The 18,440-nt window shown below is 38.1% G+C and overlaps 1 protein-coding gene across 2 annotated transcripts; it reads left to right on the forward strand.

Annotated features, from left to right (window-relative positions):
- Positions 1–2,853: 2,853 nt before the first annotated feature.
- On the forward strand, positions 2,854–15,795 carry gpatch2 (G patch domain containing 2). Of its 2 annotated transcripts, none has more exons than XM_084431551.1 (10): positions 2,854–3,027; positions 4,180–4,899; positions 6,892–6,956; positions 7,043–7,216; positions 8,230–8,276; positions 8,361–8,416; positions 10,920–10,953; positions 11,089–11,153; positions 11,305–11,393; positions 13,832–15,795. In XM_084431551.1, exons 1-10 carry the CDS (start codon positions 2,978–2,980, stop codon positions 13,999–14,001), a joined length of 1,470 nt encoding a protein of 489 aa, XP_084287677.1. In that variant the 5' UTR covers positions 2,854–2,977; the 3' UTR covers positions 14,002–15,795. The 2 variants fall into 2 exon arrangements, with proteins under 2 accessions (XP_084287677.1, XP_084287676.1); XM_084431550.1 differs by having other exon boundaries at positions 2,872–3,027; positions 4,180–4,902.
- The last annotated feature ends 2,645 nt before the right edge of the window (positions 15,796–18,440 follow it).

An 18,440-nucleotide genomic window follows, 5' to 3' on the forward strand; every position in this document is an offset into this window, starting at 1 on the left:
GTCTAATGTTTGGAGCTTGAAGGCTTTTGAGCTCTTCCTTTTCCAGTAAATACATTTCTGCAATAAATAAATGGGAGTCAGTCAAACAAGGCCAGAAATGTAATAATATGATTAACAGGTGACAGTTAAAGTCATATTTTGTTGTCTTAACAAATACAAGTGCATAATGTATGTTACAAGGCCTGACTGTTTCTAAACATTACAGCCAATAGAGAGATATTTGTATTTGTGAGTGGAAAGACTAACCATATAAAAGAGTCTGCAACTATTTCTGTGCATCAGACAGACCACATTAGTAGATTTGCATGTAACAGACTCTTTCAGTGCTGTGAGAACAGAAGACAGACAGAGAGAAAAAAAGGAAACGAGAGATTGGTTTTGAGTCACGCTCACGTGTTATTGCTCTACCAACCACAGTCTGATGGTAAAACAGCCCAGTTAAGTTGAGTTTTGGCTCTGTTTACGCATGCATCTTTTCAATCTGTCTAGTTTGTTACTTTGCTTATTCAGTGGGTCTCAGCTGGTTTTCATCTGAGCTGGCTTTATATTTGACGAGTACCAAAATTGTGTAAAAATGGCTTTAGAATGATCAAGAACTCACATTTATTTAAAACACCTTTGAAGTGTATATAACGCCAACAACCTGCAACATGCTTTACGTGACTATAGGCAAAATAGAAAAATGACAATTTTGTAAATGCATCAACAACAGCAGTTATGGCTTATATCATTCTTGTAATCAGGTCATTTTTTAATTCAATCAAACCTCTAAACTATTGATCACTTTATAGAGACATTAATCAATTCTGCTCACTGATTCTCATTGCCCAAAATGCCAACACCAACTATAGCTTTTTTTATATATACAGTATGTCAGATCATTAATATGCCAGTGAATAGTTTGGACACACCTGATGTTAATATAAATTCTGTTACTAATCCTATGCTTTATTTATTTATTTACACAAATATTATTACAGTAATAGCCATCACTGAATTTACTTCAGCTGAACAATGACACTGTTTTCTTTTAGATCTGCAAATGAACTCTTTTTGCGTCATTTAATTATTTTTCTGTTAATACTGTGAAGCTGCAATGAAATAATCTGTATTGTTTTGTTTGTACTTGACTTGACAAAAATTTTTTTAATGCAATTGTTGGAGTAGAGATTGGAGGAAAAACATCAAGTGTTCAGCATGCATGTACAACATACGCTCAAAGTGTGGTGACTTCTGAAGAAGCTATATGATCCTGAGAGTGACATTTATTTATTTTACTTTATAAATTCCCACAGTCATAGAAAACCTGGAAATAACTGAATTTTTTATTTATTTCCATGCCTGAAAAAAATACATTAATAAATAATAAAAAATCATGGAAATTAATAATATTTTGGAAATTAATAATATTTAAATTTTGTTTGTGTTAATTAAGTTCTGACGACTTTACTATTAGGTGTGTCCAGACTTTGAACTGTTGCTATAGACACGCTGCCAAACACACACACACACACACACGCACGCACACAAAACAAAACAAAGCCAGCAGGTTACCCAGGACCAGCTGGAGTCAGTGGCTTCTTCTCTGCTCCTGAATTCCTGGTCACCTCCAGTTTCATTCTCATCCTCCTCATCCTCTCTTTGCATGGCAAGCGCAGTGATCACAGATCTTCTCAGAACCAGTTTAAATCTGATGCAGACTTATAAATATGCAAACGTTGCAGAAGAAATCAGTAAAAAAGTTAAAATAATTGCAGATGACCTGTTTGATCAGAGCAGTTCTGCGTTTCAGCTTGTTCATGGATGGCAGAGACAGAGTGTTTCTATATTTACCTGCTACACTGGTGTAAACTGTGTGTTTGTGGTAATGTGAGAGGGTCAAGTTCATGTGAGACCCTCAAGTTCACAGTCCAAACACACACACGCACAAATTAAAATGACACATTCAAATCAGCACAAAATGAATTTTCAAAGAAAATGAACTGATAAGGGAAAAAATAAAGATAGAATGAAAAAGAGAAGCGAAAATAAACTTAAATAAAGGGAACATGAGTTTTTGTGTTTATAAGTGTAAAAATATTAAGGAAAAAGCTGAAGATTCCATTTCAGCTTGTTTGTTTCAAAAAATATTGTAGATATTAAGCTCAATCAGATTATAGATAAGTTACGGGGAAGTAAAATATCCTGGATCGAATAAAAAAGACTTTCAAATCAGCAAACTGTTGAATATTGAAATTGATATTGAATATTGCTAATGTAAATAATAAGCCAAATAAAGAAAACCAATAAAAATGTATAATATAAATGTTTTACATTAGTGTTATTTATTTGTCTTTAAATGTTATCATTCAATTATATTGTAACTTGTATATACAATGCATATTCGACAGTGAAAAAAACAATTAAAAATGGATTGGAAAACGACAAGGGGAAAATGTGTGTGTGTGTGTGTGTGTGTGTGTGTGTGTGTGTGTAGGCACAAGTGTTTATTAAAATGTTTTTTAATAAGATTCTGAAGTTTCCAATTTCTTAGATTTTTTACAGTTTGTTTGGGCAGATATTAATTTATTTGCCGATATTAAGTTTAATCAAATTATGATAAGTGATAGGAAAGTAGAATAACTAGAATAACATAAAAAAGACAGAGAATATTGAACATGTATATAATAAAACCTAATAAATAAAAACAATACAAATATATAATGAACCTAAATAATGGAGAGAAATGTATGATTAACGAAGAAGGACTTCTGACCGAGTTTCCCATGTCGATTTCTCCATTTATTGTCTTTATTTATTATCGATTCATTATTTTCTTCGGCTTTTATTTTGGAAGCATACGCTGTTTTCGTCGCCGGATGCGTGTCTTTTATGTCTCGTTGTCCATTTCCGGTGCGGTGTTGTTGTTGTGGCGCTATGATATGTGAGCGCGGCCTCGATCTTTTCCCGTGAGTTTTTGTCGCGTTCTGCGGGTTTGATGTTCCGCGCCGCCGAGATCAAGAGCTTCGGTAAAGCGGGAACCGGCTGGTATGTGTCTCACTGCGGGATTGCATGTGTTTTGTCATCATTCTGTCTTTTTTAGAGCCGATCATGATGTGTGTATTTCTGACCTGATCTCACACTCACAATAAACTTAAACTGCCGTTGTATTATCATGTAGCTTTTGACAATTTACAATGGTATTCTTATATACCACGGTTCATGAATATGGTAATCATTCATTAAAACTAGTACCATGGTATTACCGTCTTGTACAATCACTGACTGGACCTTTGTACCAGTAACGTTACTTTGTATTACTGGGCTATTACTGTGGTGTGCTTTTTAAAGGTAACATAGCTTGAAATCGTCGATCAATTGATTGATTATCGTGACTAATTACAAATCCAGCCCTTATTAAAAAATGTCACCGTGTTTCTATCACCATTATGTATGGATGGACACTGTCATAAAGAAGGCAATACTGTGGTGTCATCACCACCAACCGTGGAAAATATAAATCCTGAAATATTGACTTTAAAAATTCCCACAGTCATTCAAAACCTGGAAATAACAGTAAAAATGGTGATTTCTGGGCCTGAATAAATTACTAAAATAAATACATGAATAAAAATCATGGACATGCTTAAAATAAATAATAGGCAAATCATAAAATTAATAAAATAAATAATAGGAAAGTAGTAGAAATTAATATATCATTATGTGATATGGCATTTAATATTTGAATATGTGAATATATATATTAATATTAATATTTTTTTCTTCTGCTGTTTAAATAGCTATCGGAGTACAATCTCTATAAAATCCTTTATGGGCAAATATATATATTTTTTTCATTAGGGTTTTAATTTTCTAATTTGAACCTTATTTCACTCATTTCATTGGATGAGCTCATGCATGACCTGGTGACAATCCCCCCCAAAAAACATTTTTTTTTATAAAATAAATAAATTAGTAAAAAATAGACAAGATATTGATTTATAATAGAAAATTGAAATTAATAAACCATTACGTGGCAATTACATGATATGGCAATGATTCAGAAATCATGGAATTTTTATGCCGTTAAGCTCTCAAATATTTAATTGACTAATTGACAATTATATTTTAAAATCCTTATCCAGTTATCATCTCATTTGTGTTTGTCTTTTCCGAATGTTTCACCTAATTCAACATCAGGCACTTTCGGCGGACGATGGACGAGCTGGTTCATGATCTGGTGTCGGCTCTGGAGGAGAGCTCAGAGCAAGCCCGTGGAGGGTTTGGAGACGGCGGAGATCACGCCCTGGCCGTCGGTTGCCTGTTGAAACGGCAGGCCCGCAAGCGTCGTGGCCGGAAGCGCCGGTCCGATAACCCCCACCCGCCGTGGGACACCTGCCACCTGAGCGAAGGCTCCGAATCCAGCCTGGAGGAGCAGAAAGACTACCGTTCGTCTACAGCAGGGGGCGCTCACACCCGCGACAACAACAACAGCGACTCGGACGAGCAGCTCGGGGCGAAGCGGCGGACGCCCCTCACCGCCGACTCCGGGAGGGGGAAGAGGCCGATTTGGCTGGACGACTTGAGCGGAGCGGACGGTTTGGGAACCCGAAGTTTACGGAGGCGTCGGAAAGTCAAGCGCATGGCTGTGGATCCGCCACTAGATGTCGCCACCATGCTGGCTCCGCCTCCCAGAGCACCAGCAGTAGGAAGCAGCAGAGGGGCGGGGTTTAGTCCGGAAGCCAAAGGGAGTGACGTGAACAAAAACAGGGTGAAGAAAAGGAAGTTTACGGCGCAGAGACTCGCACAGGACGCGGCGGATGAAGGCGTGGTGGTGGAGAGCGAAGAGGCGGGACATACGGCCAAAGATAAGATGGAATTTGAGGAGCAGAAAGGCTCAGATGAGGACATGAGTGACAGGTGGTTAGTGATCTTCTTTTCTGTGTAGCCCCTCCTCTTCCTGTTTCTCTCTCTCAGAACAAGACCTCTGCAATTTTTGCTTCTTTTCTAGTTCTTAGACTATTTTCTTGTCTGATCGTGGCCTGCAAACACTCCTCCGTCATCCGGAGCAGGACTACACCTCTAGTTTTGTAGCAGATCTTTTATATACCAGAGACATTATTAATAACATCCTTTATTAAATCCACTGAATATGATAATTACAGCTACACACATCAGCATAACGTTATTCATAAGGCTGAATCTCATGAAGTCTGTCAGGAACATGGCCAGGTCAAATTTTAACCCGAAAAATATGAAATCCTTTTTTTGTTGTTGACAGTTATGCCTGGTTCAGATTACACGATTTTTTTGTCTGTTACGATAGTCACTGTGTCAGATTACACGATTTTGACTCCTAAAAATCTTGTCATGTCGTGGACAATAAACATGTCAGACTACACTTTGTTTTCCGACCAGTCATCGCGAGCCGTCTCACACACTCATTCACTCGCACATATACACACGCTCACTCACATAGCCTACACACACTCACACACGCACTCACTTTCTCTCGCACACACACACGCACACACACACACACACACACTCGCACTCTCTCTCTCACACACACACACACACACACATGCTCGCTCTCTCACACACTCACTCTCGCGCACACACACAGTCACACTCACTCACACACTCGCTCACTCACTCACTCGCGAACACACACTCTCCCTCACTCACTCACTCGCGCGCCGTCGTCGTGGAGGACCGTTAAAAAATTAAACATGCTAGTCTTTCTGTCGTGATGTCGTGAAGCATCGCAGATGGTTGTCGCCCACTATGACACACTATACGAGATGAAACGATCGAATCTTGCGTCCCGACGCCCGTTGTCGTTTGCGAATCCCCACGACACCCTACGTCAAACGGATCGTGCCAAAATCGGGCTAAAATCGTGTAATCTGAACCAGGCATTATACACCCCAACCCCAATTACTACAATGTGCAAAAATGCATAATAAAAAAATAAAATAAAAACTTCAGTGACATATTATTTACATTTGCATATTATTTAAATTATATAATGGTCATATTTTACGGCCTTAACATTTTTTTCTGATTTTTATTAAAATAATAAAGCAAAACAATTGATTTAAAATGATAAACTAAAATGAATAATTTTATTACACTAATATATCACTGCAATACTGAATTGAAAATAATCACAGTGCTAACAATCCTAAAGTGTTTGTTCACCCAAAAATCAAAATGATCCCATAATTCACTCACTCTGAAGCCATCCTAGGTGTGTATGACTTTCTTCTTTCAGCCGAACACAATCAGAGTTATATTAAAAAAGAAATCCTGACTCTTCCAAGCTTTATAATGGGAGTGAATGGCACCTTTGTTTGAAGCCCAAAAAAGCTCATCCATCCATCATAAAAGTAATCCATAAGGCCGTATAAAAGCCTTTTCTGTTAGAGAAATATCCATATTTATAACCTTACAGACTATAATCACTGCGTCGGGTCAGAGGTCACTCTTCCACCGGAACAAGACTCGCGTACGGCTGTTACCGAAGTTATAAATATTGATATTTTTCTTACAAAAACTTCACTTCAGAAGGCCTTTATTAACCCACTGGAGTCGTATGGATTACTTTTATGATGGATGGATGCGCTTTTTTGGGCTTCAAAATCTCAGTTACTATTCACTCCCATTATAAAGCTTGGAAAAGGATATTTTTAAATATAACTCTGATTGTGATCGACTGAAAAAAGAAAGTCATAATCACCTAGGATGGCTTGAGGGTGAGTGAATTATGGGATCATTTAGATTTTTGGGTGAACTAACCCTTTAATGGTCTTAAAAATAGGCTTCATATTGTTAGTGCACCTTTTTTTTTGTGAGATTCTCTCTTTTACACAAAAAGCTTAAAACGACATGTGATGTGTGTGTTTGCAGTGAGACGAGCAGCGTGAGTAACAGCAGTGATGGGGGTCTGTACACGAATGACGAGGGAAGGCAAGGTGTGTGTGTTCATACATTACACAATCACCATATATCATGTATAGCATGAGCACAGAGCGTATGTTCAGCATGTGTTGTGTTTCAGGGGACGATGAGCAGAGCGATTGGTTCTACGAGGGCGAGCCGGGCGGGGCTTGTGGAATTGCGGGAGTTGTGCCGTGGTGGGAAAGAGATTCCAACGAACTCGACCTCAATGACCCCATGTTCAACAGCATCCTGACCGGAGCCTTCCCGTTAATGTCACAGGGCACTCAAAGAGGTGTGTGTTTAAATGCTCTTAGGTCCCGTTTACTCCTGGTATTAAGACGCGTTTTGGTCGATCGGATCACAAGTGGACGAGGGAGACACATTCCCGTTTACACCTGGTGTTTTAATCCGTCTCTTTTGTCCACTTTCGATCGCTTCTGTCCTGATATCTTCGAGGGGAGGGTCTATGGGCGGGTAAATGTATGAGCTTTTTCAGATCTTTCGATCTATTGGATGAAATAAGGTCACGCAATTTACACATGAACACGGGAAAACACTCCGAGAGCATCAGCTTTAGTTTCTGCTCTGACAGCCTCAAGACCAGCCGAACGCTGTGAGTGTGTGTTAGAAATCAGGAGTGGTGAGAGAACATTGAGCTTGGTACGTTTTTCATCTTCAAACCAAACTTGGGAGTTTAAATCCCGTCTGGCTAGAGCTCTTCCCGTAATGTTTCCCACATTAGGTCAGTAGACGGAGAGCAGACGGTCTTTTGTGGCTGTTTGAACACATTCGACCACATGAGCGTTTACACTACAAAAGCAATCCTGTCGAATGTGTTTTCATCTACCTCTGGAAGTGGTTGAAAGTGACAAGCTCAAAACCTTTTAGACCCCGTTTACTCCTGTATTTAGCGTCGTCCACTTGTGATCCGATCGACCAAAACGCATCTTAAAATATAAAACAGAGCCTCACACGAACTTTAGCATGAGTTGTAGTTCACATATGTGTCCACCAGAGGACAGTGCCATACAACCCATAATGGAGACACAAGGACCACATAAACCCATACATCATCATCTTACTAAGACAGAACCTGCAGTGCCCAGTAGCCTTGCATACTTAATCAAACATAATAAAACAAAAATGCACAGTTATAAAAGTAAAAAATATGGTGTATGTTCTAAGAAGGTCTACTATACCAGGAGAAAACTATTTATTCCTGTTCATCTCAAAGACATTTTGATCACATACTCTGATTGTTAGGTTCATCTCTCTGAAAGTTTTTAACAAAGGCTTGTTTTTCAGGGTTTCACGCACGGCTCGCGCGACAGGCCTGTCTTCAGCAGTCACAGGTATGTGCGCTTGTCTAAAATATGAACTCTCTATTTGATATTTATGTATGTATATGTGATATGTTTCATTCTCTTTCCTAACAGGGAACCTCTCAAGGAATTCCTGATAGATTACCCAGATTATCCCAGGATCCGCAGAAGTAAGTCCTGATTGGCTTAAAGGTATTTGACAGCCTAACATAGGGATTGGCTGTATGACAACGGGCAGAAATGTCAACCAGTGAGGCCGTTTACACCGGGTATTAAGATGCGTTTTGCTCGATCGGATCACAAGTGGACGACACTAAATAATGCAGGTGTAAACGGGGTCTAAAACGTTTTGAGCTCGACCACTTCCAGAGGAAGTTGAAAACACATTCGACCGGATTTCTTTTGTAGTGTAAACGCTCATGTGGGAGAATGTGTTCAAACAGCCACAGAAGACCGTCTGCTCTCCGTTTACTGACCTAATGTGGGAACATTATGGGAAGAGCTCTAGCCAGACTTAAACTTTAGCTGGAGACCCAAGTTTGGTTTGAAGATGAAAAATGTACCAAGCTCAATGTTCTCTCACCACTCCTGATTTCTAACACACACTCTTGTGGCTGTCAGAGCAGAAACTAAAGCTGATGCTCTCTGTGTGTTTCTGTTTTCTCTGGTCGTGTTCATATGTAAATTACGCAAGTTTATTCCGTCCATTAGATTCAAAGATGCATTTTAATACCAGGTGTAAACCGGCCTCAGACATTCCACGACCCGTCAACATGTTCAAGCAGTGGCAACGAAAGCCGAGCAATGCCGGGTAACACACTGATCTGACAAAACTCAACAAAGTGTCTGTCTGTGGCCATCTGTCGCCGTGTTTTGGTGCACTGTGAATTGGCCTTTACACTGTGTACATATGTCCATGCTGCTTTCATTGGTCAGGACTGCAATAAATATATATATTTTTTTACATTGTTACAAATGTGGGAGGGATGAAGACACATGGAGCACTGTGAAAATACAGCGTTGAGCGTATCACAATGTTTACAACAGCTTCAAATCTGGCCCTGGCTTTAGTTTTAGTGTTTAGCATTTTTTTTTTGGTGTGAAGCTGTTTTTACACTGACTGACTTGTTCATTTGTTATGAATAATGTGATTATTATTTTTATTTTTTCATTTGCATCCATTCTTTTTTTATAAATAAAAGCAAAAGTAATCCGATTTGATGAAGCACCTTCCTAAATAAACCATTGCCTAAATAAAATAGGTATTACCACATGGTTATTTAATGCATAAATACATTTAACATTATTTCATTTATTTAATTTAATGGTTATTTAAAAAAGTAATTCGTTTTTTTTTTTTTTTTTTTTTTTTTTTTTAAAGTATTAAACTCAAAATAATTTAATTTAATGGTTATTTTTTTTACTTTTTTTGACACAGTAAAAAGTAATTTACAAAGCAAAAATAACATTGTATTATTATATACAGTAGCGTTCAAACGTTTTAGATCTGTACGATTTTTTTATTCTAGATTTTTTTGTTGTTGAAAAAATACCTTTATTCAGCATGGATGCATTAAATTGATCAAAAGTGACTAAAGACATTTTATAATATCAAAGAATCTTGAAAATTGTACACAACACAGGAATAAATAGCCTTTTAAAATATATTTAAATCAATAATATTTCAGAATATTACTGTTTTTGCTGTATTTCGGATCAAATAAATGCAACCTTAAAGGGATACTCCACTTTTTTCGGAAATAAGCTCATTTTACATCTCCCCCAGAGTTAAACAGTTGAGTTTTACCGTTTTAGAATCCATTCAGCCGAACTCCGGGTCTGACGGTACCACTTTTAGCATAGCTTAGCACAGATCATTGATTCTGATGAGTCCAGTAGCATTTCTTTCAAAATGACCAAAGAGTTTCAATATTTTTCCTATTTAAAACTTGACTCTTCTGTAGTTAAACCGTGTTCTAAGATCGACGGAAAATGAAAAGTTGCGATTTTCTAAGCCTATATGGCTAGGAACTACTCTCATTCCAGCGTAATAATCAAGGAACTGTGTGGCTGTACCATGGGTGCAGCAGGCATAATGATATGACGCAGCGCCTGAAAATAGTCCCCAGCTCGGTAACTTCTTCCAACGTGACCGGGACTAAGTTTGTCTAACCTATTAGACCTATTTTCAGGCGCTGCGTCATATCATTACGCCTGCTGCACTCATGGTACAGCCGCACAGTTCCTTGATTATTACGCCGGAATGAGAGTATAGTTCCTAGTCATATAGGCTTAGAAAATCGCAACTTTTCATTTTCCGTCGATCTTAGAACACGGTTTAACTACAGAAGAGTCAAGTTTTAAATAGGAAAAATATTGAAACTCTTTGGTCATTTTGAAAGAAATGCTACTGGACTCATCAGAATCAATGATCTGTGCTAAGCTATGCTAAAAGTGGTACCGTCAGACCCGGAGTTCGGCTGAATGGATTCTAAAACGGTAAAACTCAACTGTTTAACTCTGGGGGAGATGTAAAATGAGCATATTTCCGAAAAAAGTGGAGTATCCCTTTAAGCAGAAGAGACTTTTTTCAAAAACATAAAAACTTTTTAAAAGTCGCGTAAATATTATATAAATGTGAATGTACTCATGTTTGTGTGTCGTCCTCTGCAGCTCGTGGTTCAGCTCCGGGACCAGAAGAGACCAAGTAAGATCTGCTCCCTATGTTCAAATATTTCTCTCTCTTTAGATAAATTATGCTTTATTTACTGTATGTGTGTAATAAACTAATGTGGTATGTGTGAAGTTTTTACATTTAACATGCGACTTTGTGTATGTTCAGTTGCTGTGGGATTCTCGTAGCGACAGAAGCCACAGGAAAAGCTGCGCTCTTAAGACTGCCAGCAGGTAAAAATACGTATCATTTATAATAATGTAATAATATGTTATACTGAAGTCTGTTTACAAGGCTGTAGCTAACCGTGCTGAGCCCTCAGTTAGCTCTTCTGTGCCATTTTGCCATTCACAAACCAAGTTGTCGATTTTTCTCTCTCTGCAGACAGACAAGTGGTCATCTTGGCTCTTTGTGTACTGGAGATATAAAGAGACGACGGAAAGCTGCACCTGTCGGAGCCCCGTCAGCCTCAGGTAACACACACACACACACTCATCGCATTATAAAAGTTCCTCTAAAGAGACATCCGACCCACATGCTGAATACTACATGCAAATTATGAGTTCTTCTTTAACACAAACGGTTCATGGAAACATGCGACCCATGTGTTCAGTTAATTCCCAGCATGCATCATCAGGAAGAGACGGAGGCTTTTCGCCGTGGTAACAGTAAACTCTGATTATGTGCTGGTTGTGTGATTGGATTGGCAGCTGAGCAGACAGATCAGTGCTGATCTCATTTCCTCATTAAACTCCATCATTTCCTGCCCTGATCTGTGACGCAAAACACATGCCTGCGGTCCCCGGGGGTCAGAGGTCACAGAGCTGAGATTATGCATTTCTCCGAAACTATTTAGCGTTTATGAGGAGCAGGAAACTTGACATGTATCATCAGGATTATGTCTCTCTCATTCTCTACTTTAGTCACCCTTTACATGCTAATACTTTACATTCAGGTTCGATTCGTCAACATTTAGTTAAAGAACATGAACTTAAAATGGCCAACATTCATAAATTAGAACAGTAATTCTGATCAACTAAATATGCTGGTTATGGCATTTTTTGGAGCTGCTTAAACAAAAAAGTAAGTTACACACAGTAAGTTTGTTATTATTTTTGTTACTATTGCTCATTTTTGTTTGCTCATAACACAAACTAATGTCAGTTTACACAAACTGAGATGTTAAAAATGCATTCATGTAAAAATTAACATTAATCAAGATTTATAAATGCTGTACGAGTTTTGTTTGTTGTAAGTTAATGTAAGCTATTGCTTAATTTACAGTTAACAACAGCATGGAATCAGATTTTATTTTTAATACACACTTCTGGTTGTGAGAAATTATATATATATATATAACTTCCAGATGCTTATACAGTTTATATAAAACTGTAAAACTTCCAGATGCATTATGGGAAAGGTGTAATTGTGCTTAATTTTCATGAAAATCACAATACAAAAAATATTCTATCATATATTATAATATTTAATTTTGATATTTTATATTATTATAACATAATTTTATATTGTATTATCATTTTATGTGATTTATGTGAATTTTTGGGGTGAAATGCACCCTGGACCTGTTTGTGAGATTCACCTATATATATATATATAGGTGCTCTAAGCGATGTTGGGTGACGTCACATCTTGTTGACGTTCGAAGTATTGTCAAACAAAACTGAGGCTAGCTCGACCCTCCCTCCTCCTCATCCCGTCCCCTCCCCCTCCCTTCCGTGCTTCCCGAAACAGGCTTTTCCGATGTAAATTCGGGACTTTGCGCATTCCTTCTCCTTTTCCCTCTTCTTTGCTATTTGTTCATCGGAACGTCGTCTCTTTGGTCGTGTGTCGGCCATATCAAAATTCAAGAGAATATAATGGCGCTTTTCCATTACCAGTACCAGCTCAGCTCGACTCGCCTCGGCTCGCTTTTCGCTCCCTTTTCCATTGCAGATAGTACCTCCACAATAGTACACCTGGTCGTCATAGCGACGCCGCAGGAAACTGCCGTGACTTAATCTTCTACGCGAGGCACCCGCTACCCACACACACAGGACAATGGAGGAAATCGAGTGTATGCTGTTTTTGTTTTTGCTGTTTTTTATTCAGGATACTCCGTCTGGCGCGTGCAATGATGACGCAGTGAATAGTGACGATTCTCTCTGACCAATCAGCAGTCTGCCGTGTTTTCACGTCACATTTTAGTATCGCCTCAGCTCGCTCAGAATCTCGCCGGAGGTGGTACGAAAAAAAGTACCTGGATGCAGGTACAGGTACAACTTTTACACAGTGGAAAACCAAACAAAGCCGAGGCGAGCTGGTTCTGTGTAGTGGAAAAGCCCCATAATGCTAACGTTAGTCATTGTCGTTGTCCAGCACATCTCCCCTTTAGCTATCTTCACTCTTCATGCTTCTCTCTCCTCCACTCCCCACACCCCCCTTCATGTGCACGCGCACTAACCCCCCACCCCCAAATCATTCTTCTGGGTTATTGGCTGGAACACAGTTTGTTATGTTTCGTGGTCCAGGTTGGGCCAGTTTGTTTTTGTTGTCGTTTGTGGAGCCTGTGCTGTCTACAGAGACTGCGTTCTTTACAGTGTGTTCAGGGGACAGGCATCTAGCGGATAGTGAGGAGATGTTTGCTGGATGTGACAAAAAAAAATTCAGCTTAAAAAAAACGTGTGACATCGCTTAGAGCACCTTTAACCTAAAATATTAATTCTCATGTTATGTTACCCTTATGCACATTTTTATATATTTAGTGTGTTTTTGAATGCATTTCAGGCCTTGATGCAGATCAGGGTTGATCTACAGATCTGACTTGTGGACTCTTTCCACTCATCAAGTGCATTACAAGGATCAGCGAGCTTTACTGCTTAATGCAGATTATCCTTTTCTCTGTGTCTCTCAGGCGTAGTGGGCGAGAGCGCTTCTCCTCTCCCGGAGTCAAACGTGGGGAACCGGATGCTGCAGAGTATGGGCTGGACCCCGGGGTCGGGCCTGGGCCCCGACGGCAGAGGCATCACTGAGCCAATCCGTGCGTCTCAGAGGCCGAAGGGAGCCGGACTGGGCTTCAACTGAGCTCGAGCCGAGAACAGAGAGAGCAAAACCCGAGAAATCGTCTTTCTCTCCGTGAAACCTCAGAGTGAACAGCAGCCAGCCAGCAGGAGGCAGCACTGAGCTGACAGACCAGTAGATGTAGGGAACGAGGATGGACAGAATCCAACGAAATAGTACACCTGCATTGGCCCAGACAAGGACTGACTCTAGAGCTGCCTCACTGCCCACACACACACACACACACACACACACCCTGACTCATCAACAGCACCATTTCAGTTAACTCCAGGAAAAACGTGATGCATGTCATGAACAGTCAAGAATTTTCCATCCGACAGAATAGGAAGAATTTCATAGGAAAAATTATATTTTGCATTACAAAAAAATTAAGCCTTTTTGACATTATTTTCATGTCAATTAAGCACATTTCTCCTCAACATGCTTGTTATGGTAATTATATATATATATTTTTTTGTCAGAATGGGTATTTTCTATATTCAGTACAATGATGACAAAATATTTGTTTGCATTACTGTAATGAGAATTTGGGAAATAAATGTGCTTAATTGGCATGAAAATGTTTCAATGATGAAGAAGAAAAAAAAGATTCTAAAAGAATTCTTCATTTTCTTTATGCAAAATATAATGTATTATTTCTTGTTTTTGATGTTGATTTTTAATTCAACACCCTGCACAAGTATTTAAACAAGCCTGTGGGTCGTTATCAGTGATGTTAATTACTAAACCAACCGCCAAACCTCAGCTCTCGGTGAATACCAGCGGAAATTAGCAAAATATTAGTTTCTTTTTTCGAAAATAATTTTTAAATAATTAATGAGTTTTAGCAGATTAGAACTGTCCAAATCGTCGTCTGTCTCCTCTATTCATTTGATACTTGTATATCTGATGTCACCCATGATTATATTTGGGTTTTAGTCTGGGTTTTTTTTTTTTTTTTTTTGCATTAATTTATAATAATTTTGTTAGTTTTTGCATCCTGTTTCTTGACGTTTGTGCAAATATCATGCACTAATAATGAATGTCAATACCTCAGCCAATCACACTCGTGTGAGCAGTTCTGCACGTATGAAATGCTGAAAAGATGCCGCCTGAAGCAAGCGACCGCTGCTCTTTTACACGACTGAACACGCGTGCGTTTTAATGGTGGTATTATATGAGGGTTCGGGGTCCATTCTGTTCATTTCCATTGTGTTTTATTTGGAATTCTGTGAAATGCACGTATTTCTCAGCAGAGTTTGAGTAATGAATTAGATTAATTGACTGAATTGGCTTAGTTCAGATGGAATGAACTATTCAAGGGTGTGACACACTTGCTACTGACGACTGTCATTTCTGATCGTCCCGAGGTGAAGATTAAGTCATTGTTGGGTTAACACTTCAATGCCTCTTAGGAACAATCCCAGATGATTGGAGATGCTATTATCTCTTTGGGCTGAATGTGACATCACTTCCTTTATGGTGTTTGTACCGCCCTGAATGATAAGTGTTTTTTTGTTTTTTAATGGTTTTGGAAACATGTTGTATTTTTAACCATGTTTGCACTCAGAATGAACAGTTATCAAGTCGTTGTTGATGTGAATGAGGACCGTGTCAGGTTTGTCTCTTCCTGTGATCTGTACTACATGCCAAACTCCCAAACATGCTTCATTTGTTTACTTTGGTCTTTTTGTCGGGTTTTTTTTGCCAATTTGCATTTTGGGAACAGGGGTGATATGGTCTTGATGTGTGTGTTCTGAAGTCAAAGTGATGTATGTTCATATACTGTAGATCAGTATTAAAGCGCTCTCTGCTCAAGGTTTAATCTCTGAATCTTTCCCATGATCCTCCATCAGATTAAATTTCACAGTCAATAAACATGCCTTAATATTTTCAACACATTTCAATTCATCTCAGGATTCTATAGTTTAAATTCATTATCATCATTTTTACTTAAGTATTTTATTTATTATTTAATCATTTTCCAATCATTTAATACGTATGTTTTGCAACATTAAATTGTTGGCTTCCTCCAAAAAGTGGTCATGGTTTTAATAGAAAGAGAAGTCCTTCGTGTTTAGAAGAGCATGAGGGTGAGTAAATGAATAAGAGAAAACTCAATTATCATGTTGATTGTCTTCAGGGGATGTTTAACGGTAGTTATTTCATATTCTGTGTGTTTATTGTGCAGACCGTCAGTGGGTAGATCAATACTAATATCCTCTCATCAGTACAGCGGATCTCTAGAGTAATTATAACTGCAAACTAGCGGAAAATTATACCAATGGACTCAGTATGTCTCTCTTTTCTGCTCAGCAACTGATACGTTGAAGATTTACTCAAAGCGTCAAGTGAGTCAGTGTGAACACAAGAATCCTGATTAGCTCTTTAGTATGCAGTCAATGCTAAAAATAATAAACAGACTGACATAATTTACTATAGAAAGTGTGATGTATTTTGGGCGTCACAAATTTAAGGAATGTTTCATTTTTTTTAACCTGGTGTTAACGTAGCGCACTTTTATTGCCTTTTTCCCACTCAGATTTTAGTAATCATCATGAATTAGGTATAATTCGAAACATTAAAAATTCGTTCTTTGAAACCCGTTTTGAAACGGTACTTAAGCGGCTCCTCCCCCTAGTGGGCGGTGTCATGTTTCATATTATACAATTTACTGCACTATTTTAGAATCTAATCTTGACAAAACTAGCATCATTAGAAAGGTCTGAGACCATAAGGATAATATTAACAGAACCAGCTATAAAAAATTTTTTTTTAAATAATTTAAACGCTATTTTTGGTCAAATTTGGAACACAAATTGGTTAGACATATTGGTTTGATTTTGTCCAAATTATTTCGAAAAATATGTGTTTTGTATAAAATAATGTGGTAACACTTTATTTTACAGTGTCCTTGTTACATATTATGTTACATGTACTTACCATAGTAATAACAGTAAATTATGCATAATTCATAATTATGCACCTAACCCTTAACCTAATCCTACCCTAACCCTATAGTAAGTACATGTAGTTAATTAATATTACTTCATACTTACATGTATAATTACACTGTAACAATGACACCTTAAAATAAAGTGTAACCAATTATGTTTAGTAAAGTCCATTTGCTTTACAGTAAACTTTAACTTTTTAACACTTTCTCTCTTTTTTTTTTTCTTTTTTTGTTGATGTGCATTAATCTTGTTTAAAAAGAGATTTCCACCTTTCATGAATTACAACCCTTTAGATTTGGTTATGCATTTTCAAGTCTATGTTCAAAATAAGGAACATTCATTTAGGATGTATTTCAGATACATAAGATGTATCTTTTTTTAATACACTTAATTCAACTGATGATCAATTGTGTCAAAATTGACTTGTTTGATTTTGTTTAATAGAGATGAGGTCAAGACCAATGATGTGTTTAAAAAGTATTGCATTTTATCCAATGTTATTTTTAAGGCCTAATAGTCGATCTAAGATATGCTCTAAAAATGCTGTCATAATTTCTCTCTCTCTCTCTCTCTCTCTGTGTGTGTGTGTGTGTCTCTCTCACACAGACGAGCGTGAGACAAGCGAGATGTGAATCGTCTCAGTCAGAGGAAATCCAGCATGTAATCCTGCTCAGCTCATCACTTTGAGACCTGAATTACGTAACACTCGGCACACAGGTAACAACTGCCAGATACACACACATCCAGACTAATTCATAATACCACGAGTTGCGCTAACACATTTAAGTAAGATGTGAGATTTGAAATGTGACCTTAAAGTACATTCACACCTGATGCATATTGCACAAAACTGGAAAGCACTTTCTTGATCTATTAAGTGTAAGAAGATACCGGATTAATGCATTGAGTGCTTTAGAGGATAACTAATCACAGGACTGGCCAGGTTAGGGCTTTCAAAGGTTTGAATGTTTCTGTGTGAACTGTGTTTTCTGCTATGTGAAATAGTCTGTGTGACACTGAAGACTGGAGTAATGATGCTGAAAATTCAGCTTTGCATCACAGGAATAAATTACATTTTAATATATATTAAAACAGAAAACAAGTTCTTTGGTTAGCATGCACTAACAATGAAAATAGATTAACAAACACTGTAAATAATATTACTCACGTACTTACATTTACTAATGGGACCTTTTTGTAAAGTGTTATTGAAATATCATGCTAGAATCTTTCTAATGATGCTTGTTGACCAAGAGTCTTGCTGGTTAAACTAGTTAAGGGATATAATCACGTGAGCATCCCCCCCTCCCCCATTCTTTTAAAAGACACCAGCAGTGATATTTGCTCTGTGTGAAATGTTTCATCATGATCTGAGATGGGTGTATTGTGATCCGGAGGGACGAGGAGGATGTTTAATGAGGAGCGTTTCCTGCTGTTCAAGTCTGCAGTGACAATGATGATGGTGAGAGAGTTGCAGAATCAAGTAAACGTCGGACTTGGACACAT

Source organism: Rutilus rutilus (genome assembly GCF_951802725.1).
Source record: "Rutilus rutilus genome assembly, chromosome: 15".
Classification (NCBI taxonomy): Eukaryota; Metazoa; Chordata; class Actinopteri; order Cypriniformes; family Leuciscidae; genus Rutilus; species Rutilus rutilus.

Excerpts from the sequence above, each read along its gene's own strand:
- gpatch2 (XM_084431550.1), top strand. The coding sequence starts at position 2,978 with ATGTTCCGCGCCGCCGAGATCAAGAGCTTCGGTAAAGCGGGAACCGGC. Across the intron at positions 4,903-6,891 it reads GAGGACATGAGTGACAGGTG|TGAGACGAGCAGCGTGAGTA; the intron begins GTTAGTGATCTT and ends GTGTGTTTGCAG. Across the intron at positions 6,957-7,042 it reads GAATGACGAGGGAAGGCAAG|GGGACGATGAGCAGAGCGAT; the intron begins GTGTGTGTGTTC and ends GTTGTGTTTCAG.